At 48.6% G+C, this 22,641-nt stretch overlaps 3 protein-coding genes across 7 annotated transcripts; 2 read left to right on the top strand and 1 right to left on the bottom strand.

The window, feature by feature from the left end:
• Positions 1-1,195: 1,195 nt before the first annotated feature.
• On the bottom strand, positions 1,196-4,658 carry LOC148838604 (uncharacterized). Of its 4 annotated transcripts, none has more exons than XM_088911385.1 (4): positions 4,582-4,658; positions 4,052-4,094; positions 3,248-3,412; positions 1,196-2,726 (listed from the first exon to the last, which is right to left on the bottom strand). In XM_088911385.1, the coding sequence occupies exon 4, from the start codon at positions 2,713-2,715 to the stop codon at positions 1,606-1,608; it is 1,110 nt and encodes a 369-aa protein (XP_088767511.1). In that variant the 5' UTR covers positions 2,716-2,726; positions 3,248-3,412; positions 4,052-4,094; positions 4,582-4,658; the 3' UTR covers positions 1,196-1,605. The 4 variants fall into 4 exon arrangements, with proteins under 4 accessions (XP_088767511.1, XP_088767513.1, XP_088767514.1 ...); XM_088911387.1 differs by adding an exon at positions 2,844-2,924 and having other exon boundaries at positions 3,248-4,094; positions 4,582-4,633; XM_088911388.1 differs by having other exon boundaries at positions 2,844-3,440; positions 4,582-4,633.
• Positions 4,659-4,888: 230 nt separating this feature from the next.
• Positions 4,889-11,128, top strand: LOC148838603 (uncharacterized). 2 transcript variants are annotated; one of them, XM_088911077.1, is made up of 5 exons: positions 4,889-5,308; positions 6,753-7,256; positions 7,475-7,574; positions 8,206-8,299; positions 8,586-11,128. In XM_088911077.1, exons 2-5 carry the CDS (start codon positions 6,873-6,875, stop codon positions 10,444-10,446), a joined length of 2,439 nt encoding a protein of 812 aa, XP_088767203.1. In that variant the 5' UTR covers positions 4,889-5,308; positions 6,753-6,872; the 3' UTR covers positions 10,447-11,128. The 2 variants fall into 2 exon arrangements, with proteins under 2 accessions (XP_088767203.1, XP_088767204.1); XM_088911078.1 differs by having other exon boundaries at positions 5,061-5,308; positions 7,178-7,256; positions 7,357-7,574.
• A 3,465-nt stretch (positions 11,129-14,593) lies between these two features.
• tm4sf5 (transmembrane 4 L six family member 5) lies at positions 14,594-20,794 on the top strand. The gene is made up of 5 exons (XM_088911087.1): positions 14,594-15,163; positions 16,346-16,426; positions 17,772-17,920; positions 18,160-18,346; positions 19,768-20,794. Exons 1-5 carry the CDS (start codon positions 14,993-14,995, stop codon positions 19,783-19,785), a joined length of 606 nt encoding a protein of 201 aa, XP_088767213.1. The 5' UTR covers positions 14,594-14,992; the 3' UTR covers positions 19,786-20,794.
• The last annotated feature ends 1,847 nt before the right edge of the window (positions 20,795-22,641 follow it).

Here is a 22,641-nt window from a genome sequence, read left to right as displayed (position 1 = left end):
TGGGGTGTGTGATGCAGTTTTCCGTTCAACAAAGGAACAATAGGCTGTGTAGAAGGGATTGGTCGATGTTTGGTGTATAAAAACATGCCTGTTAGTTAAGAATTTCCAGGAAGGCCATTGGTTTTGGGGGGGCCACCCCTCCCCTTTAGGGTTCGGTTTCTGGCCTGTGACATCCCTGTAACCAGATCCAACCAAGTCAGAGAACAAATTCTCATCGACAGTGAGGACGCAGAGACTTGTTTTTTCAGTATTTAATGGAGCGGAGCTGTGTAGCTCACTCAAGGTCACCTACAGCACCTGCTCCAGAGCTCTAACCACTTCTCCAAACCACTACGTTTGACTGTTTTCCCAGTTAGAAGTGTGGCTAATTCTAAAATAAGGCCAAGTGCCACAAGTCTGCTGATGTGATCCTTGGATCTTCAAACCGCTAGCAACTGGGTGAACAAGACGAGCTGAGCGACCTTCTCTAGTATCTGATCCACTTTCTTGTTAGTTTTTTAAACTGCTAGAGATCGAGAACCTGTGGCTATTCTTTTAGTTAGGATCTTGTATATAAAATTAGGAACACTTGTTTTCTTCCCGTCAGAATAGATATTTGGAGCATTTGCAATCAAACTTACTTATCGCAGACAGCATGTAGCTGATCACGAGTAAGGACAGAGGGCCTGATGGTGACACTCACCACTGCAAAAAGACTCAAGTCTCCTTAAAAAGTCCCTAACAGGACAGTCAGTGATTTATTGCCAAGAGGAAACTTCTCTTAGGAAAAATGTATCCCAGTTACATTCTCCACATTCTCTAGATACTGTGCACTTATAAGATTCCTAGCCATCGATTTTGCTTCAAACTGTAACTGTAACTTAACTCTTCCCTTTTGTAAACCCCTTTTTTAAATGTGCAAAATTCAGTATGCTGTTGCATGCTTTAACACAGAAACTCTTAAAAGGGTGGTGCTAAAGTATCTGAACTGGAAAATCTAAACTGTACTGTGTTTGAGGGCAGTCCTGACCCAACCATTTAACAACTGAATCTTGTGGATCAAGATTACGCTTAACGCCTGTGGCTGATGTTTCTTTTTTGTAGTCTACTATTCATGAATTTGTTTCTACCTTAACATTTTCACAAACAACAAATGCCAGAATGCGAGGCAGACAAGATACACGGCCGCTGCATGAAATAAGAACTCGATGCCTTGTTTTCTTAGCAACCTGCACATTTATTTGAAGGGAAAGGAAACAGTTCTTGGCAGGGCTGCCTTAAAGATCAATAAGAACTGTCAATAAGACACAGGTGTTAGCTCTGAATCTGCTGGTTTCCCCCCATAGAGCAGATGACCGAGACAGTCCGCATGTCTGTCTGTGTGCTTGCAGAGGGGAGGAATTCGAAATCCCTGGAATTCTGTAATGGATATACATTCTGTCCCCACTGAGAAATCCGGACTTTCTGCGGAATTATACAGAGAGGGCAATGAAGGATGGAAAACGATAATCAAGTTTCTCCAGGTGGAAAAAAAAAAGCTATACGGTAATCATATTTGTTCAGTTAACACGTCCAGAGTTTGGCTTGCCTCTGCCTCTCTACTCCACACGCCCCAGCCAGTTTCACTTAACCGACCACAACCGTTCTGACGCCGAGCCCCACCTGGGGCGCCTCGGCCGCGTGCACGCGCTGGCGGTGGCGCTTCAGGTCCGAGGACGTGATGAAGCGCTTCCCGCAGGACGCGCAGGGGTGGGGCTTGTCCCCCGTGTGGATCTGCTGGTGCCTCTTGAGGTTCCTGAGCTGGCTGAAGCTCTTCTGGCACGCGGCGCACTCGAAGGGCTTGGCCCCCGTGTGGGTGCTGTGGTGCCGCCTCAGCTCGGCCAGCGTGATGAAGCTCTTCCCGCACCGCGCGCAGCAGTAGGGCTTCTCCCCCGTGTGGGTGCGCCGGTGCCTCTTGAGGGAGCCCAGCTCGTTGAACCTCTTGCCGCAGTCGGCGCAGCCGTAGGGCCTCTCGCCGGAGTGCGTGCGCAGGTGCGACTGCAGGTGGCCCACCTGCCGGAAGCCGCGCTGGCACTGGGCGCAGCGGAAGGGCTTCTCGCCCGTGTGGGTGCGCTGGTGCCGCTGCAGGACCGCCAGGGTGGTGAAGCTGTTGCCGCACACGGGGCAGTGGAAGGGCGTCTCGCCCGTGTGGACCTGGTAGTGGCGCCGCAGGTTCCTCAGCCGGTTGAAGCCCCTGGCGCACTCGGAGCAGCGGAAGGGCTTCTCGCCCGTGTGGATGCGCTGGTGCTTCCTCAGCTCCGACAGGGTGGCGAAGCTCCTGCCGCACTCCAGGCAGAGGTGGGGCTTCTCCCCCAGATGAATCCGCTGGTGCTCTCTGAGCCTTTTTAATTTGCTGAAGCTCTTTGCACACTGGCTGCAAGGAAAGGGCTTCTCTGCCGCCGGATCCATGCGGTCGCCCGGCTCTCGGCTTCCCGCGCTGCCACTGTCCTGAGTGGAACCTGTTTTACACACCCTCACGTCCTTGACGGGCAAGCCAGAGTCCGGGTCTGTGACCTTGGCAACATGAAAGGAGTCCTTCAGGAGCTCTCCCTTCGTATAGAGGAGCTCGGATGTTTCCTCTGACTGTGCCGCACAGTCATGCTGGTGTTTCACCACTTCGCTGTCGAGAGGCGCGAACTCCTCTTTAATGTGGACCAGCACGATCTCTGACACCTGTTGCATTCCAGGGTCAGCCATCTCCTGTTCACCTGTGAACGAAGAGCATTTAGCAACTCAGTGCACTTGCAGAAGCGCCTTTTCTACACTGGTGCACTAAGACCCACACAGACTACAGGGTGAGCGCCCCCTATTGGTCCCACTAACACCTTTTCCAGCAGCAACCTTAGCTTTCCCAGGTACTGGCCGGGCTCACACCTGCGGAGCTCCAGTGGGCTGCCATCTGTGAGCTGCAGGGAGAGTAAAGAGAAGCGTGTTTTAGCCATACCGTAATTCTTTGTCAACCAAGTCGGTTCATTCCTGCAGGTTTTGGGTATGCAAGTTTTAATTTTAACCTTTCATGCCTGTTTTCTGTAACTGCAGGGCAATCAGAGTCTTGGCTGAAATCAATCACCCCCAACACCCCACTGGGAAATACTGGTTAGTAAACTAACAAATCCATTTCTAGACAGCTCTAGAAGCCCCATCTTTTTTCTGTTATATTTTAAGTCGGAATCATTTTTTATATTGTATAGCTTCCCAGCATGAAATAAGCACTTGTTTATCGACGTACTTCAAAGCTACAACCATCGTACTGGGATGTGAAATTGAGGTGGAACGCCGGCTGACTCCCAGTCAACAGCAGGGGGGCACGGAGAAGGGAGGATCCCAGTCACAGTGGGCTAGTGACTCATCTGGAACATCAATGTGACCAAAATGCCCGATTTTCTCTGCCCTTCTGAAAAGGAAAAAGAAGTGTGCTCCCTCTTTCAGCGCAAGCGCCAGTGTTAACCGAAGAGTTAACAGGATAGTGCAGGCCTAATTATCTACACCACATTATAACACTGTTTGATAAAATGCTCATGAAACCATAGCTACACATCTTCACCGCTAGGTGTATGAATCGAAATGCCTAATGGCTAACAGACTACCTTTACCTACTGTTAAAAAATTGGAATACAACATAAAGTGTTCCTGTAATATAATGAGATGTCCAGCCTGAAGCCATTAAAGATCCCCTGGCACTGCTCGTAAGAGTAGGGGAGTTAATTCTCGTATCCTTGATAAATTCCACTCAGGTCCTGCAAAATCCCCAAGTCTTAGGGATGGAATGCTATACAAGAGCAAGGAACTGTTACCTTTATTATTTTAACGCCATTTTTTTCAGGCCGATTTTGCATTATTTTCAAGGCAAATGGTGATAAAACGTGTGGAACCCAGGGGTCTTTAACTTGAGTAATAGAAATGTCGAAGTCCTAATTATTATCAAAATAATTCATAAATTACTTTAGAATCCATAGTTCAACGGATATAGATGGTAGAGAGCCGGACTAGAGACAAACATGTTTGAACAGTGCAGGCGATTTGAAACTGTTACCTCTTTAAAGTCATTCCATAAAGCCTGCGTGGACTTTGCATTCCTGTGAAATAATATGCAAATAAATTTACATTAATAAAAGATCTTTGTACGTCTGGCTATTTGCAGATACAGTTTGCTAACTCGTGTAGACGGACTCTGCTGTCAGTTATATTTACTTTACATTCTTTATATGTCATACCCAGCTGCACAATCTCTCTTCACTTATACTTGACAACAAAAATCAAGTTTTTCCATTTATTCACTCATTCATTTTTTTTTTCCAATGGTGAGAGGTTGCACAGTTCCAGCCGCAGCTAATGAAACTAGAGGGCTTCCAAATATAACGTCGTATTTAAATTTGCCGATGTTGCTGGTTAAATTAAACCGTAGTGTTAACTGGAATGCAGCCCTAGCTAGAAGAAACCCAGAATTTTCTGTTCCTCATAGTGAACGTTTACAACTAGGGACATGCAAGACTATTCCGTTTATCCACGTAAACTTTGAACTACGTTACAGATAGATCTGTTGCTGGTATTTTAAGTCCTCACCTTCTGAAAGACACAAGGACAGCCTCCTCTATCTTTGCATCTTTGTTTTGGCGCCCGACCACTGAATTCCGTCCCCCGAGCAGTAATCGCTCTGGGTAACTGGTTCCGCGTTATTTAGTTCCTAAGAGCAACTTTGCGGACTCCTTGTTGTAAATCTCCAATAACTAATTTAAATTTTAAGGTGTGTTCGTTATTTATTAAGGTTTAAAAGGCAAGCATCGATACAAAGTGTTTCTCCATTGAATGATCACTTTTTCGTGATCCATGTCACGAATACATTGTACAGGTGTGACAACCTGGGATGCGTGGATAGGGGAAACGAAAAGATCTACCGAGGTGGCGCAGTGGCACAGGGGTTGGCATTAACCGTAAAGGATGGTGGTTAGGGACTGCAATTCTACCTTACCAGCAGGTCCTGACGTCTGGACGGTGAGGTAATGTACCCGCCGCGGAAGAGGGCGACTAGGATATACAAAGTGCAAAAAACAAAGTGTCCCGTTTCAAATTCAATGGGAATTTTACCGATGTGAGATAAGAGCCATTTTGAGGTAAACTCCTACGAACAAAGACCAACGTGTCTGAATGATAATAAGGAATCGTGACGCCAAAGACGAAACCCACAGCTCGGAACCAATATCCATCACGCCGTGGTGCTGGAGGGAAGACGTCTGTTGCTGGAACCTGCAGTGTAAACAAAGATATGATGAGGGGCGTAAGAAATAAACAGGTAAACCCTTATAAGTTAATGAGCATAATAAAATAGTGACTCAGGATGTTTTATTTTCAGTAATAAATGTAATACGCATTATAACAAGTACGGTATGAGTTTTAAGTTCTGTACTTTTACTATCTGCAAAAAAAACTGCCGTATTGAGGAAGTGCCTACATATCAATAGTAGTGCGTGATGGGCATTTAGGTTCTGTGTTTTCCGCAGATACTCCGAGTGAGTTTTCTAGCTCCAACAGAAAGTTATAGTTTTCCCCGGAACAGCTAATAACCACCAGTGCCGCCTGCAGCTTTGAAACCGTCCTCGATTGCCTGGAGAACCCTGTCGATCAGTGGTGTCACCTGTGCTCCAATCTGCGTGCAGAAATATTCCTAGCTAACATTGCACTTCATATAAAGTATATGTTATAGTAATTTGTATTAAGACGACAGTAAGTTGTGAGGCAGGTAGATAAATGCATTGACCTGTACTTTTCAAATAGTCTTCAATTACTTCTTCCTTTGATCAAGGCTTAAGATTCTTAATTTTAACTTAACTTGTGTTGGTTTTTTTTAACCGCGCTATGAGAGCAAACATTTTATTGTAGTCTGTGTGTGTTCTTTGCAGCATGTACAGAGCTGCAAAAACCGTCTGGAAAGAGGGGACCAAAACAGAACACAATCTTGTAAAAAGTCATGTTAGCACACGTGCTTCTAACTGTGTCGTCTCTATTGAAGTATACTACCCTAGCTGTTGGACCGTCATCTCATTTTTGAATTAAAATTGTGAAATGAAAACCGTCGATGTTTATGATGATAATTCTGTGCTAGCACCTGCCATGCAGCAGAATAGTTGAAGAAATTATTTAACAGACTGAACACTATGTGTATATTAGTCTGAAACCACTTGGGAATGGAATTTAACCAATGGGACTGGGACTAGCACCCCTGCTGTAATGTCTTTAATGAGAGTGTGACATACCCGTGGGCAACTCACAACAGGAGGTTTGAAAATTGGTGGGTCCAGAGCAACAAACACAAAAAACAAAACCTCAAAAAGTCCCCAGAAGTCCCCGGTCAAGCGATTAGCACATACAGGTATTCTCCCCTCAGGCTACAGCCACCCAGTCCCACAGACCAACGCTGGAAGCTGTCTATTCCTGGTTCTTCTAGAGCTTCCTGCAACTGGTCAGGTGACAGAGCAGCTGCTCATTCCCACAGAGGAATCTAGGAAATGTGGTCCCTATAGCACTGTGCTCTCACAATAGCAAAGCAAGATGTCAGGACCTCTGTAGATCATCTCAGTGAGAGCTGCAATCAGATTCTTCTTAGAAATCCCATCTCTCTCCCAATACTAACTGGGCCCAACCCTGCTCAGCTACTGCGGTCTAAGGAGATGAGGATACAGGGTGGTGGCGCTACGTGGAATGTATGTGACTTTAATTTTTGTGTTTGCCTTTCACAGGAGGCAGATAAAAGGTTGAACTGGTTGGCGGAGTGTCTAGCTAGCTAAGGTCTCCTGTCAATTCCCATTCTGATCAACTGTGAGTTTTTTTGTATCTGGATAGAGAAGATAGATTTCACAATGTCTTCAGGCTGCGTTGCAGAGAATTGCAGAAGGTCAACCAAAGACGGCGTTGCGCTCTTCTTTTTCCCGAAAGACCCTCGCATGTGCAGCCTTTGGAATGACTTTCTGAGGACGAGACAAACCAGCTGGAGGGGGCACTCCAAGCGCAGCAGATTGTGTTCAGTGCATTTTCAGGATGATGCATTTGAGCTCTCCTCTCTGCTCAAGTTTAAGCTGCGCTTTACAAACCGTCTGAAACTGAAAGAGGATGCCGTTCCCACAATTCACTGCCCTGATGCTCTTTCTGTGTCCTCGCCTGAAAGGCTAGCTGCTGTCGCTGCTGGAACATCAAAGAAACCTCTAAGAAGAAAAGCACCTTCTAAGAGGGAGGTTGTTTTGCAAGTAAGTTTTAAGTAACAGTGTTTAATAATGTGAATTCAGAAATTGTATGGAATTTCTTTTGCATTTTCCTTTTGTAACACTTGCTCTGTTGCTTTCATAGTGTTCCTTACACTCCCATTTGTCACTCAGTTGACCCCATTAACCGGATGATTCTACTGATGAAGTCATCAGTAGTAAGCTCATTGAGATCTATGGTGAGTGAAGTGCCTCTGTTGCAGGGGATGAGGCACAAAAGCAAAGAGGATGAAGGAGCTTCTGATGCCGGGTCTGAAACCACACATACCCACATCTCTGATGCCTTCGAGGGGGAAAAGAAGAGTAAGCCTTTCCTTTCACACTTGAACTATAAATTTGAGCAGAAAAGGCTGACAGTTCTCTTGAGTGTGAAACAGAGACGATTGCCAGCAGCCTGGACAGAGTCAGCCCAGTGAGCTTCGTCAGCAACGCAGGAGCAGAAGAAAGGCTGTAGATGAGAGGAGGCTGTCTGGCCCATGTAGTCCATTGCTGGTAGCTCTGGTTGTTCTGTGTCTCTCATTATGGCTGCGTTACTTGTCTCTGACCTTGTGCTGAAGACTGAAGAATTTCTAAATCAAATGCTGCTCTAGTGCCTTGCTGAAGGCAGAGGTGGACCAGAATGTGTCAATTCAGACACCTTTTAAAGTTTACAGTCCACAGACTTCACGTCCACTGAGTGCATTAGGGATATTCATGAATGCTGCAGCTCACTACATAGCTGTGTCAACAGCTGTTGGCCTAGTGGGCCTATATCTCCTGGAACATCTGTGAACATGTGGTAGAATCTATGTTGAGTTGCATCTGTAATTACAGTACATCTGGTGTTGTGATTGTCTAATATTTAAGGACAGCAGTGTATGTACATGTTTTTTAATAATTCTTTTTGAAAATGGCACATGTTTATGGACTGCTCTGGCTACTTCTTCCTCAATAGCATCTCTGACTGGCGAATCGGACCCTGCGACAGACGAGAAACCAGCATGGTCTTCATCTGTGTCCTCCCTGCAAACCACCCAAGAGATGTCACTGTAAGTCAGATTAATATGTTGTTCTTCTGAGCCGAAGCTGAGTTTGCATTGTAGTCTGCTATTAGAAATCAAGGCGTATGTGCCACACATGAAGGGATTCAACCGCTTATGAGGCTTGGTGCCCTCTGTCCAGAATCTTGTAAAGGTTCTGACTTTGTGAATTTGCATTCCTTTTCTCGGTCAAGGATAGTGATAGTTGTCTAAAAAACATGACAGCTTTCTTTTTATTTCTACAGGCAGTTCTGTATGTGTGTTCTATACAGCATCACCATTTCTGTTCTTGTAGGTGCCCAGGTGAGAGACTTTCCAAAGCAGACACACAGCAAGGAGAGAAGGCAGATCTCGTTTGCGTCATGGATGAGAGCCCTTCACGAGGTGCCCCCAGCGTTGAGCACGGCGCAACGGAGCCAGCTGCCCTAACGCCGGGGTTTCCAGAAGTGGCTGTGGTGTGTATTAAAGAAGAGGACTGTGAATCTGAGCGCCAGGCCGACGCGGGGGTAGAGGCCAGCTCTGAGACCTCCGCCGCCTTGAGAAGCGGATTTAACTGCCCCGACTGCGGGAAATCGTTCTCGCAGCTCAGGAACCTTAAGGTGCACCGGCGGATCCACACCGGAGAAAGACTGCATCACTGTGGCGTGTGCGGGAAGGCGTTCACCCAGCCCTGGGATCTGAAGGTCCACCAGCGCGTTCACACGGGAGAAAGGCCCTATCGCTGTCCCGACTGCGGCAAGGACTTCAGCCAGCTGTGGCACCTGAAGAAGCACCAGCGCGTCCACACGGGCGAGAAGCCGCACCGCTGCGCGGACTGCGGGAGGGCCTTCACCCACCTGGGCTCCCTGAAGGAGCACCGGCGCATCCACACGGGCGAGAGGCCGTACCACTGCGCCGCCTGCGGCAAGAGCTTCAGCCACGCCTCCACCTTCCGGGAGCACCGGCTCGTCCACACGGGCCAGAAGCCCCACCGCTGCGCCGAGTGCGGCAGGGGCTTCCGCAAGCGGGGCAAGCTCAGGGAGCACCAGCAGCTGCACGCCGGCGACAAGCCCTTCAGCTGCGCGGAGTGCGGGAGCAGCTTCACCCGCCTGTACCACCTGAAGCGGCACCAGCGCACCCACACGGGCGAGAAGCCCCACCGCTGCCCCGACTGCTCGAAGAGCTTCAAGGAGCTGAAGCACCTCAAGGTCCATCAGGGGATCCACAGCGGGCAGAAGACCAGCCCCTGCCCCGTGTGCGGGAAGAGGTTCAGCCAGCCGGGCAACCTGCGCGTGCACCAGCGCATTCACACCGGGGAGAAGCCCTTCCTGTGCCCGGCGTGCGGCAAGAGCTTCCTTCAGCTGGGCACCCTGCAGGAGCACCAGAAGATCCACTCCGCCGCCCGGCCCTCCCAGTGCGACGAGTGCGACCAGAGCTTCGCCGAGGCGCGCGACCTGAAGCGCCACCGGCGCGCGCACGCGGCGGAGAGGCCCTACCGCTGCCTGCTCTGCTGGCACAGCTTCAGCGAGCTTGCCCAGCTGCAGAAGCACCAGGGGGCTCACCGGGAGAAGAAGCCCAACTGCTGCTCCGAGTGCGGGAAGAGGTTCAGCGAGCCGGGGAAGCTGAGAATCCACCAGCGCACTCACACCGGAGAGAAGCCTTACAGCTGCCCGGTGTGCGACAAGAGGTTCACTCAGCTGGGCACTCTGAAGGAGCACCGGCGGATCCACACGGGGGAGAGGCCCTACAAGTGCGCCACGTGTGAGAAGAGCTTCACCCACCTGTCGACTTTCAGGTCCCACCGGCGGATTCACGCGCGGGGCAGTCCGCAGCCGCCCTCGCCGGGGCGCCCCCCGCGGGCGCCGAAGGAGAAGCGCCACCCTTGCGGCCAGTGCTGCAAGAGCTTCAGCGAGCCGAGGTACCTCAAGGTGCACCAGCGGATCCACACGGGCGAGAAGCCCTACGGCTGCTCCTCCTGCAGCCAGAGCTTCAGGCACTCCACCTCCCTCAAGAGGCACCTCCGCGCGCACGGCGGCGAGGGGCGGACCGGCCAGCCCGGGCGCGGCCCTGCCGCTGGGCCCGTCGCCGGGGAGACGGACCGGAGCCACCCGGACCCTGCCCTAAGCACAGGTCCCTTCAAAACGGGAGCCGCCTACGAAATTGAGGTCGTAATATAATGGAGAGGGAGGTGCAGGACTGAAGGTGTAACTGATGGTTTGCTCCTGTGAAGTTCCCCTGTGTGCTCAGCTGCTAATAAAGTGTGGGGTTGCACCAAGCTGGTGAAATGTGCAAAATATGTGTAAAAGAGTTCATTTATCTGGGGTGTACCACCATTATTCTTTGTTGTCTAATTCCCTACACCTTTTTTGTACCTTTATAGAGAGGTAAAGGCATGCAGGGTCTTTTCTTGGCAAAGGGCTCCAGGGAGTTAGAAGATCGCAGCTGGTTCTCCACATCTGCCCTTGCGGTTTGAATTCCGAGGCAAGGAAATAGTGTTAATGTGCAGGTTGTGTGACTTTGTGAAAGTGTTTATTTTTCTGTTCTTCTGACCGCTTCATCTGAGGAGAATGAGGGCCTCTTATCGGTTATGTGGTGTAAGTTGGCCCCCACTGAAATATAAGTTCTGGGGATTGAGGAAGTATATGGCTCAATGATTTTAAGTGCGACTGCACTTAAGTCGCACTTAATTAAGTTTAAATTAAGTTGTCAAATGGTCCTCTTTTCCTAGTTGTCTCCTTGCCAACCAGACTGTATCCTGTTGTTTTGTTAATGAGAGCTGTAAAACAGGTGACTCTGGGGAAGTGTCTTGTATGTTAAAGTGCCGTTTCAGCAAGAAGTAAACGTAAAACGCACTTAAAACTGTACAAACTCTTGGTGATTTATGTACTGTGATTGAGCAGCATTTAGGCACAGCCTATGGGAATAAGTTGGTGTTGTCAACACCACATAGAAGGGTTATCGTTTCACACTGGGAAGTAGTGCAATCACCAGCTACTGGTTTCCTTTTACCTTTAATTGACTTTTCTGCTGAATTAACTTTCCCCTTCTGTACTTTGTTGGTGATTAGCACTTTGCTCTTTTCATCTTATGGTTGGTCTTTCCTTCACAAGTCTGTGTTCCAGTCTTGTGCTCAGCATTTTTACCCACGACCTTGCTTATACAAGGGTCATGTGATCTTTGGGATCCAGCAGAGGTCACATGATCTTTATTAAGAATTGCAGCGGGGGTCTCTTGAGCACTGGGACACCGGAGAGCATGCATGGCCTTCAGTATGCATCACTGAAGAAGTCCTTTGGGACACAGCAGACATCGTAGCTGAGGCTGAGTGACCGCTGGAAAGCAGAGCTTCACCAAAGAAAGGAAGCTAATTTTGGTGTTTTTCAATATGGAAAAAAAGGCTGATTCCTCTCTGTGCAGAACTAGCTCGAGCAGGTCATAAACCCTGGCTCTGCTGGTAAGGGGAGCTCCTGGCCTGATCCACCACTCTGTGAGGTTTCTCCGTACAAACCGCTTACATCCGTCAACGCTGTCTTTCATTCTTTCACCAGCTGGAAAAATAACCATTGCCCACTGAGGGCCTCCACAGCAGAGCAGTGGAATGTTAGCATTGCTGGAGCAGTTCTGCCTGTCTGCAAGCACCCAGGAGGATGATGATAATAATAATAATTCCCTTACACTTATATACTGTAGCTCTTTTCTGGACACTCCACTCGAAGCGCTTTACAGTAATGGGGATCCCCTCCACCACCACCAGTGTGCAGCCCCACCTGGATGATGCAACAGCAGCCAGAGTGCACCAGTACTCTCCCCACACACCAGCTGTCAGTGGGGAGGAGAGCAGAGTGATGAAGCCAATTCATAGATGGGGATTATTAGGAGGCCATGATTGGTAAGGGCCAATGGGAAATGTGGCCAGGACGCCGGGGTTACACCCCTACACTTTTCGAGAAACACCCTGGGATTTTTAATGATCACAGAAAGGCAGGACCTCGGTTTTATGTCTCATCCGAAGGACGGCACCTGTTTTATAGCATAGTGTCCTTGTCACTATACTGGGGCATTAGGACCCACATGGACCGCAGGGTGAGTGCCCCCTGCTGGCCCCACTAACACCTCTTCCAGCAGCAACCTTAGTTTTTCCCCAGGAGGTCTCCCCTCCAGCTACTGGCCAGGCTCACACCTGCTAAGCTCCAGTAGGTTGCCAGTTGAGAGGTGCAGGGTGATATGGCTGCTGGCAGATTATACCAATCTCTGCAGAGGTTTTGAGAAAACAAGATGTTTCAGCAGAAGGCACTGCTGCCCTGACCCTACTGCACCTTCAGCAGCACCTTCAGCACCTTACCCAGCATGAGCAGCTCTCTCTGCTTACACAAACCTGGGCTTTAATAATTCTCCTTATCAGATGTGGGTTGCTCAGAAGGACATGATTACAGAGTTAGCATCAACCACGTCCCTGCAGTATGAACAGATCAGGTCAGCTGTACGAGTGGAGGTGTGATCATCAGAAGTGTGGTGCTCTTGCCAGGCTGAATGACTGGAAGTGGCTCTTCGAAAGGTGGAGCCACAACACCTTCTAAAGGAGGAACAGGAAAGAGGAGGCCATCATTTTCACAGCTTAGCTTATCCGTCTTTGCTGGCCCTCTCTGATGAACAGCACTGGCAATCATTAAATGGAAAAAAAGTACAGGTACAAGCAAGTGCTGTCACTCCAACAAGGAAATGGACCCTCTTATCTAGTGAACCCTCTGCCCCTTCAGAGATAATAACTCTGGAGCACAATTGAGTTATTAATAGGCTCTGATACTGTACAGCTCTGGTAAAAGAGTAATAATCAAGTGTAAATAATCAAGACAGCAGAAAGGACAACTCAAAAGGTGTGTCTATTCTTAAAATACATCACTGACTGGGAGTGGAGATTATGTTTAGCTTGATCTCCCTACCAAAGAATCCAAGGTTGACATGTGAAATCAGAACCTGTGGCCAAGGAGTGTGCAGCACTGGACTGTAAGGTGGTGAATTCAGATGCTGCTTGTGACAGTACAAAAGTGCTTTAGGCTGAGGTTTCCACAATACAGGAAATCAGAATTTCCTAAAATAAATATGCCAACAGGGTCTCTAAAATAATGTTCAGATTATTTATGCTGAACCTGGTCTCCCAGACTGACCAGAACACAGGTCCTTGATCATCTGTGTTTACCTGCGTCTTAACCCAGCTACAGCTAGACAAACACTTGGAACACACCAGTGATTTTAGACAGAGTAAGTTCTTGAGTAGTGCAATCAAAATGTGAACTGCCAACAACACAGCCCCTGGCTCATAGCAAGACCTACGACTCAATCACATAGTCGAGTGCAGCAAAAGGGCAAATTCTTTTTTTCCTGCAGCTCGCACACTCAGTTTAGCCCAGATCAGCCTCCTCGAAACTCGATTCAATATTGTGCATCAGTCTATACTTGTAGCACTCTGCCTTACAACATGGCAAAACCCGGACTGGATCAGACTGCTGTACAATGGGAGCCCACTGTGCAATGCCAACAACTCCGTTTCGGGACCAGAGGCTCAACAGGCCAGAACATACTGTACCCTGGCTTCTGTAGTGTTGAGCAGGACCTGCGTGACTCTTTTCTAGGTGGATGCAGATCCATTTGCAGGGTTACCTGGGTGGAACCGATACTAATTCTTCCAGCCAGGCAGACTGGAGCAATAGGGGTGAAGTAATTCCTGAAGGAGTGAGGAGTGAGGAGTCCCCCACCTCCCAGCGAGGGCTTCAGAGCTCCCTTCCAGCCAATCACAGAATCACAATCTTGTGCACAGCCTGGATGTGAAAGACTATATATATAGCGTGCAAAGGAACAAGTAATAGGTTTATTCCATGTTGAAAAAAGAAGACAGAAGACTTCTTCACCCCTGAAGAAGGCTCCACGGCCGAAACGTTGTGTTCTCTTTCTTCTTTTTTTCAGCATGGAATAAACCTATTACTCGTTCCTTTGCAGCCTACGCATGCTGACGCAGCTCCCCACCTGAACTATATATAGCATGTTTGCTGGGTAATAATAACGGTGACCATAAAATAAAAAAAATCAACTGATAAGGCAGAGGAGTAATAATAATGGCTATCATAAACTAAAAAAAATGAACCGAGAGGACCGGACTTTGGTACCCCGGTGGTTTCTACAGCCCTGGCGTGTCACGCCTGGGTGTCTTCCCCCACTTCACCGGGCCTCCGGCTGGGCTGCGTGGCCCCACAGTGTCCAATCAGCCAGCGGCATTCGCTCAGCTGCCCCCCCCATCCCCTGCAAACGAACCGTAAATTGTGCAAACAGCTCAGCAGATAACAGAGGGCACCTGGGACACAGTTCACTGGAGCCGGGAAGCCAGCGAGAGGAGGAACGAGAGATTTGGGGTGAAGAGAAAAAGAAGGGGAGCTCTTCTTTGGGGCTCTTGGCATCTCTCTTTCTTTGCCCCTTACTTCCGAGCGGAAGGGAGAAACAGGACAGCAAACCCGCAAAGAGGATTTTCGTTCTCAGCCGCTGCGTGTCAGTCTTTCTGTCTTGACAAGGAGAGAGGGACACAGAAAGGGAAAAGAGCTCTGAGAAGCCACCTTTAAAGGCACTGTAAAGCGTTGGTTATTCGAAAAGGCCTGGGGACTCGCTACAGAGTAGGGCAGCTCCTACTCCATCTCTTTCCGCCGCTCGCTGGGCTCCTGGAGGACTCTCTCCGCCATGTGTACCGGAAAGTGCTCCCGGCTGATCGGGCTGACGCTGCTCACCTCGGCCTTCTGCTGCATCATCGCCAACCTGCTCCTGTTCTTCCCCAGTGGCACCTCGCCGGACGTCAAGCACACCAGCCTGCAGACCTTGCTCATGGGCGGCTTCCTGGGGGGCGGCCTGTTCGTGAGTGTGAACCTCTTCGCCCCCGCGTGTCCCCAGCTGCCGGGGCCCCCGTGGGGGAAGGCAGATGTCATGTCACTGCAGTGGTCGTGATCGGGCACAAGAAAAACCCCCCCCAGCTCCTCAAAATCTCCAACCTGTCTGCTCTGTGCTGGCATTAAGACAAGAGGCTTGTGGGTCACAAAGTCCAGAGAGATCCGCATGCTGTCCTGTGTCTGTCTGATCACTTTCCCTGGTCTGAGTCTTAAACTAGTTCAGCATAACCCTCAGCTTCAGGGTTTAAAAATGCCATGTCATTTGCCAAACCTCTTTATACCGTACGGTGTCGCGGGAAGCCAGAGCCTACCTGGCAAGCAACAAGCGCAAGGCAGAGTACGCCCTGGAGGGGGCGCCAGTCCATCGCAGGGCCAGTGCCAGCCAATCATACATGGGGACAATCCGGAGGCCACAGTAAAGGCCGAGGGGGGAAATTTGGCCCGGACACTGGGATAACTCCCTACTCTTATCGAGAAATGCCCGGGGATCTTTAATGACCACTGAGAGTCAGGACCTCGGTTTAACGTCTCATCTGAAAGACAGTAGGTGTAGGTGCCCACTATAGTATAGTGTCCCCGCCACTATACTGGGGCATTAGGACCCACAGGGACTGCAGGGTGAGCGCCCTCTATTGGTCCCACTAACACCTCTTCCAGCAGCAACCTTAGCTTCCCAGGAGGTCTCTCATCCAGGTACTGGCCAGGCTCACACCTGCTGAGCTCCAGTGGGCTGCCAGTTGAGAGAGGTGCAGGGTGATAGAGCTGCTGGCTTGGTTTAAAAATGTACTGAACTGAAATACTTTAAATCAGTTTTGAAGTTACATTTCCGCTTAGAACTCACCCAGGGCTTAACATTTGCCAGTGTGCCCAAGTTCCGAACCCCAAATGGTGCCCTGAGAAACGGTTCACTTTGCAGAAGTTACTGAACTTTGAACAGTAACCCCAGCCTTTGATGACTGCAGAGGAACCAGTGTCTTAGGGTACGGGGGAGATGTTGGGGCAAACTGCCGCCATTCCTCAGTTCCTCCAGGGTTCGGACAGGAGCCCCTCTGTCCCCGGTGTGAGGATGTCAGCCTGTCCGTCGCCAGGGCCTGCCAGTGTGCCGGAAGAACGAAGGAAGCTCACTGCTGGCCTGGGCTGTGTGTTACAGATGCTGTGTCCGAGCTGCTCCGCCATCAGAGCCGGAGGCAAGGGCTGCTGTGGAACCGGATGCTGTGGAAACCGTTGCCGGGTGAGAGAAAGGGGGCGGAGGCGGTTTGCAGTTGCTCGCTCCTGATTGGTCGTTTTCAGATGTGACACAATAATGATGTACTGTGCTTCTCTGATCTATTACTTTCCCCCCTTTCTGTATTCCAGGCTCTCATTCTGTTCATTCCCCTGCCCAAATTCGAAGCATACAACAGCTGCTCAGTCACTTACCTGAGAGGCAGGGCAGAGGAGGGAGGAGCAATGAGGGGACTGAGATCCTTGGGCTCGTTGTTAATGCCCACACTAGGTCTCAGGCTTCATTGATTTGTTGAGGGCTTGAGAACAGAAAAGGATTTCTTTACACATAGAGTGGTGGAGGGAGGCAGTTAGAAAGTGAGAACCGAACCACCTGGCTGTACGGTTAAGGCACAGTGACACCTTGCAGATCCAGGGGTGGGGGGGACAAGGTTTTGTGATCAGGGTAATCCTGTCCAAAAGGATGACACCCAACTTCCTACTTCTTTTTAGGATTTGGCTGGTATGCTAAGTCTGCAGGTTCAGCTCTGCAGGTTCCACTACTATACGAAGGACAATTAGGGAAACAGCATAGTTTTACAGTACATTACATTTAGGAATAAGCAAATCAAGAACTGACTTCGAGTGCTGGGGGGTTAGAATGTTTTCACAAAAGTAAAATACAAACGTTTGCTTAATACTGAAAAATCTAAAAGAAATTACACAAGAAAAGGCATTACAAGCTTGGTCAGTATTTTGTACGATTGCAAGAGCTTCCAAACGAAGGCCAGGCGCTCGTGTGCACTGCCCTCTGCTGGAGAAAGGCGGTCACTACACCACCTGCTGTTAGACCAGGCTATTTCTCATGAGCTACTGTACGTTGTACAAGACTTTAAAATTGAAAACTATGGTTATATTAATTATATACTATGCTAACAAGAGGAGCACACAATATTTACTGAAAATCTGCAGAAGACAGGCATTTATAGATGCTTTACTCTCACCCCTCCTTAAATGAGCACTCACTTCAATAAGAGACACACTGTACACACAGCTATTTTTGTGACATGAGTTACAGTAACTTCCTGGCTAATGCAAGCTCCAAGTGTGTTCTTACTTTTTTATTACCTCCTCTCAGCTGTTGACATCTTAATCATCACAACAAATTAAAAGGGTATTTTACTAGTTATGGTGTTGAATAGTATTTTGAATGCATGATTTGTATGAATAATAATGAATCACAAATTTAACATTTCATACAACGAATCCATACAGCTGAAGGCCCTAGTCTACCTTAGTTATGGGTTTCAGGCTGATATTGAAAAATAGCAGTTTGCATTAAAAAGGGTGTGTGACCCTCTGTGTCTCTCCAGATGCTGAGCTCGGTGTTCTCCTCGGTGTTCGGGATACTGGGGGCTCTCTACTGCACCAGTGTGGCCTCTGCGGGGCTGGTCCGAGGACCGCTGTGCTTGCAGAACGAAACCCTTGAGTGGGGCTACCCCTTCGCGGACACGAAGGGCAAGTGAGTGCCCCTTCCTGCCCCTCCGTTCGGATCAGAAGACAATGCTCTAAACCTGAAGCATGCCGTTTTAAGCAGCTGCATACTTCAGATTGTGTTCTTTGGGTTGGGGGAGCTTTTTTGTGGCGGTGTAGGGAAGCTTGGGGAGATGTTGACTGTGTTTCCCATTTGTACAGTGAAGACAATGTTCTTCCCCTCTTTTCTCTCTCTCAACCCTGTCACTCCCCTGCCCCCACTCAAAGCTACCTGGTGGACGAGGGGATCTGGTGGAAGTGCTCGGATCCGGAGAACATCGTGCTGTGGCACATCGTGCTCTTCTCCATCCTGCTGGGGCTGGGCGGGCTGGAGCTCATCCTCTGCGGGGTGCAGGTCTTCAACGGCTGCCTGGGCTGCATCTGCGGAGACTGCCGCAAGAAAGGAGGGAGAGAGGTGGGTGAAGCGCGGCGCTCTGTCCGACGAGAAGCCTCTCTCGTGGGTGCTGGGGTCCCAATGGCACGGTTGGGCCCAAGGGGCACAGGAGAGATTATAAGTAATCAAGGGCTACAATAAGTAACTCTTAAAGATGTGTTCTGTTTAGTTCATATACAATAGGGATCATGGGAAGCAGCTTCCTGCAGAGTGTGGCCAAGACTGTTGAACTCTGGGAGATGGAGTTTTCTGACTTGCTGTGCTGAGGTTGTAGGATGTCCTGCCTCAATGCACCCACAATCCTCAAAGTGTACATTAGGCCCTAATCTTGAAGCTCCACTTTTAATCTCCCACGTTTTTGTTTTTCCCCAAAACACACATGGCTTTAAGGAAACTGGACCTTTCAGCTTTTCTTGTCCATAAAGAATGAGACTGAACCCCTAAAATAATGAATGCGTGCCCTTTCACCCATCCTCTCACTTCAAGCTGCTATGCATCTATCATTAAAAATCCTGTACCATTTTCAGGAATCTCTGCTCACGCTGCACACAGAAACTACAGAGCCCCGTTCTTTATTTGTTCAAGTCTCAAAAGAACTATAGATGGTCTCTATTATAAGACGTCCCACTACATGTAAAAAATCCCTGCATTTATGATGTTTTTCAAGGTGCTAAGGAGCAGCAACAAAGAGGATTGTGAATCATTCTGTTCTGGAATTAAAAAAATGTTGAAAGCAAAATCTAATTTAATCTAATCAAATTCTAATTTAAACTGTTGTTACGCTAAGATTATGATTGATTGTGCCTCATTATTAAACTTGAAATCTTCTTACCATGCAAAACGTCGCTGATCCAACTGATGGATTCAGGTGTGATCACTAACTTCAAATGCATGAACAGTGTAGAAAGAAAATCTGCCCTTAAGCACCAAATGATTATTGCTGTGGACGAGACCACAGTTCGAAAGGAGCTGGTAATGCTATCTATTTCTGTTTGTTTTATTATGGGCTATACATTAAATATTGTATAGTATACAGTATATAGCTGTATCTGAACTGTCTCTAGCTAACTACATTATTCCTTATGGAGATTAATTCCCCTCCCAAGTCTATAAATTGCTTTATTAAGGAATGTAACCGGACTTAACAGGGCCCTCTGTACTGTATCTGGGTAGCTACAAGTAAAACAAACTCAAATTTACTGTCATTTATGGTTCCTAACCTTACTTTATTCATTAATTCTCATGGGAAAAGCCTCCCGTTTTTAAGGCAAAGTTTAAGGCATTATAACAATCCCAAACCTCCATATTTCCACTGTCCGTAAAGAGAATTCCCTTTACACATCATTTCATTTTGTCACGGCAATCTGGATCACTGACGTACAGTATAACGGGTCTGCCCGTGTTTTCTTTGTTCTTATTTATTTGCTTTCTTTGTATTCCAGGGTGATGGAGGTTTGTGAAAGCCACAAGATCGTGAGCCCCAGACAAACCACTCCAGAACAACTCAATTTTCTTCTGCTTGGAAGGGGAAGAGACCAGACTTCCACTGCACAGCAGTCTGATCCGGCTACAGGAGCATGCTGCATAGACACTGGTGGCTGGTTGCTGGTGATTTCATGCTTATTAGATTAGAGGTTCTCATTCTCCTGGCATGTCACATTTAAGTACTGTAGCAATTCCACATTATTCTGCTTTGTTAGTAATTTATTAGTTTCTGCTTTATCAGTACAAAAAAGTACACAGCAGCCCTGCAACTGGTAAAATCCTAAAAGGATCACACTGCTATGCATGAGTTGGATCCACTATGTTATTGCAGGGAATACTTCTGATTGGCCAAATCAGATCTGATCATTTATAATAAGATTGCTTTAACTCAGCTTTTTTTCTCTCGGCTGATCTAGGTGGGGCTCTACTTTGAGAACAAACAAAGCACAATTAACACAAGAGCTTGGTTATTTAAATGTGAGTCAAGCTTGTTTTTCATGGGGTTCTCTCTTGTGAGCTCAGCCATCGTAAACTGTTGAACAGTTTATCCATAGCACGTGCAAAGATCCATGGCAACCGAACCAATCAACCCCGTGGTTTTAATCAACAGAAATCCAGCTGGTAATGTAATTTCTGTCTTTATTTTGTTGCATTATATCTTCATTATAATGGGAAAGAAAAGTATAGGGATGTTTCCGAATAAGTGTTATGCAAGAAACTCAAGGGAACCCTGTAACATTCTTGTGATGCCATGAGCCTCTCATGAGACGGTTAGGGTGCCCTCAATACTCCCCTGTGTCTTCAGGTCTGTAGCATTGCAATGGTGTAGTCAGTTCAATACCATTGTCAGGGACTGCACGGCCCTACTGCTTCTCTGTGGTGCCTTCAGCTCTACAGAAAAACCACAGCATTGTCAGGGTGTTCTGAGCCCTATAGTTTTACCAGGGAGCAATCAGCACTATAGAAATACCGTGGTATCGTCAGTTGTTCTCACCTCTATTGCACTGATAAAGTGTACAAGAGTACTGTACATCATTGTACAACATTATCACTGTACAGTCAGTGAAATAAATTTGCCAGGTTTTCTGAGCCCTATAGCGTTGCGAAGGTGCCAGACTCTCAGGGGCCTGGGGCCTTGTATCCCAAAACTGAGTCGGTTGGATCACAAGTTGTAACCAAGTCCTGTTGAATCTCATTCAAATGCAAGAGCTTTTATCAGCGGTCTTGATTGTTTCCCACTCATACTGTGTGGATTGGGGAACGTGTCAAAATCCTGGATCAGGGAAGTTCAGATATAGACAGCGGAAATGCTCAGTTGACACCCCAGGAAGGGTTAGCATTCACACACTACTTAGACCATTTTAAGCTCAGCGCTGGATTTTGGGGCCCAAGTCAGGTGTAGAGCGGGTGGTTTTTTTGCTCCCATCTGAATTATTTTTTAAGGAAACTCCCTGTGGCCTGGGTGGCGCGGTGCACGGCGCGGTAATTGTATCCCAAAACTAAGTCGGTCGGATGAAAAGCTGTAACCAAGCATTGTTGAATCCCATTCACTTGCAAGAGCTTTGATCAGTGGTCTTGATTGTTTCCCACTCAAACTGTTTGGTTAGGGGAACATGTCAAAGTCCTATGCCCAGAGAGGCTCAAAAATAGATTAGTGGAAATGCTCAGTTGACACCCCAGGTAGGGTTATGGTTAGCATTCACGCACTACTTAGACCATTTTTAAGCTCAGGGCTGGATTTTGGGGCCCAGGTCAGGTTTAGGACGGGTGGTTTTGTAGTCCTATCTGAATTTTTTTTTTCAGAAACTTGCTTGGGCCTGGTTGGCGCAGAGCACCGCGCGGTAGTTGTATCCTGGAACTGAGTCGGCGGGATCAAAATTTTACACCAAGCATTATGGATTCTACTTTAATTGCAAGAGCTTTGAGCAACGGTCTTCATTTTTACCCACTCATACATTTAGGTTTGGGAAACATGTCAAAGTCCTATGCCCAGAGAAGTTCAGATATAGACAGCAGAAATGCTCAGTTGACACCCCAGGTAGGGTTAGGGTTAGCATTCACACACTACTTAGACATTTTTCAAGCTCAGGGCTGGATTTTGGGTCCCAAGTCAGGTTTTGACCAAGTGGTTTTAACCTCCTATCTGAAAAGTCCAACAACATGTCCCAGGAAGGTCACCTCCTGCCGCAGGAGCTCGCACTTGCGGGGGCTGGGCCTCAGGCCAGCACAGCGGATGCAGGCCAGCACCGCCTGGAGGTTCGTCAACGCCTGGTCAAAACCCCGGGCATGAACCAGCAGATCGTCCAGGTACACCACACACTGGTTCAGCGGGACCGATGCCAGCACCCTCTCCATCAGCCTCTCGAATGTCGCCCGGGCATTGCACAGGCCAAAGGGCATGACAGTGAACTGCCAGAGGCCGTCTTCGGGCGAGCATCGGGAGCGAGCGGTACCTGCCAGTAGCCGCAGCGGAGGTCCAGGGAGCTGAACCAGGTTGACCCGGTGATGCAGTCCAAGGCGTCGTCTATCCTCGGCAGGGGGTAGGAGTCTTTCCGGGTGACCTCATTCAGCTTGCGGTAGTTTACGCAGAACCTCCACGAGCCGTCTTTTTTTCGGACCAGCACAGCTGGTGCCGACCACGGGCTCGCGGAGGGCTCAGTCACCCCCGCTGCGGCCATCCCCCGGATCTTTTCCTCGGCGGCGGTCCGCTTGGCGTGAGCCATGCGCCCCGGTGGGATGCGGATGGGCCGAGCGTCGCCGGTGTCGATGTCGTGTTGGACCAGGGCAGTGCGAGTGCAGTCCTGCCACGAAGAGGTCCTCGTTCTGTGCGA

The sequence above is a fragment of the Atractosteus spatula genome, chromosome 3, assembly GCF_055471065.1.
Source record: "Atractosteus spatula isolate fAtrSpa1 chromosome 3, fAtrSpa1.hap1, whole genome shotgun sequence".
In the NCBI taxonomy this organism is placed as follows: domain Eukaryota; kingdom Metazoa; phylum Chordata; class Actinopteri; order Semionotiformes; family Lepisosteidae; genus Atractosteus; species Atractosteus spatula.
Note: the sequence above shows the minus strand (reverse complement) of the source record. Positions and strands in the feature narration are given on the sequence as shown.

Bases quoted from the DNA above. Each gene is read 5' to 3' on its own strand.
- LOC148838603 (XM_088911077.1), top strand. From the start codon at position 6,873: ATGTCTTCAGGCTGCGTTGCAGAGAATTGCAGAAGGTCAACCAAAGAC. The intron at 7,575-8,205 runs GTAAGCCTTTCC...CTTCCTCAATAG, and splicing joins CTTCGAGGGGGAAAAGAAGA to CATCTCTGACTGGCGAATCG. The intron at 8,300-8,585 runs GTAAGTCAGATT...CTGTTCTTGTAG, and splicing joins ACCACCCAAGAGATGTCACT to GTGCCCAGGTGAGAGACTTT.
- tm4sf5 (XM_088911087.1), top strand. From the start codon at position 14,993: ATGTGTACCGGAAAGTGCTCCCGGCTGATCGGGCTGACGCTGCTCACC. The intron at 15,164-16,345 runs GTGAGTGTGAAC...TGTGTGTTACAG, and splicing joins TCCTGGGGGGCGGCCTGTTC to ATGCTGTGTCCGAGCTGCTC. The intron at 16,427-17,771 runs GTGAGAGAAAGG...GTGTCTCTCCAG, and splicing joins GCTGTGGAAACCGTTGCCGG to ATGCTGAGCTCGGTGTTCTC.
- LOC148838604 (XM_088911385.1), bottom strand. From the start codon at position 2,715: ATGGCTGACCCTGGAATGCAACAGGTGTCAGAGATCGTGCTGGTCCAC.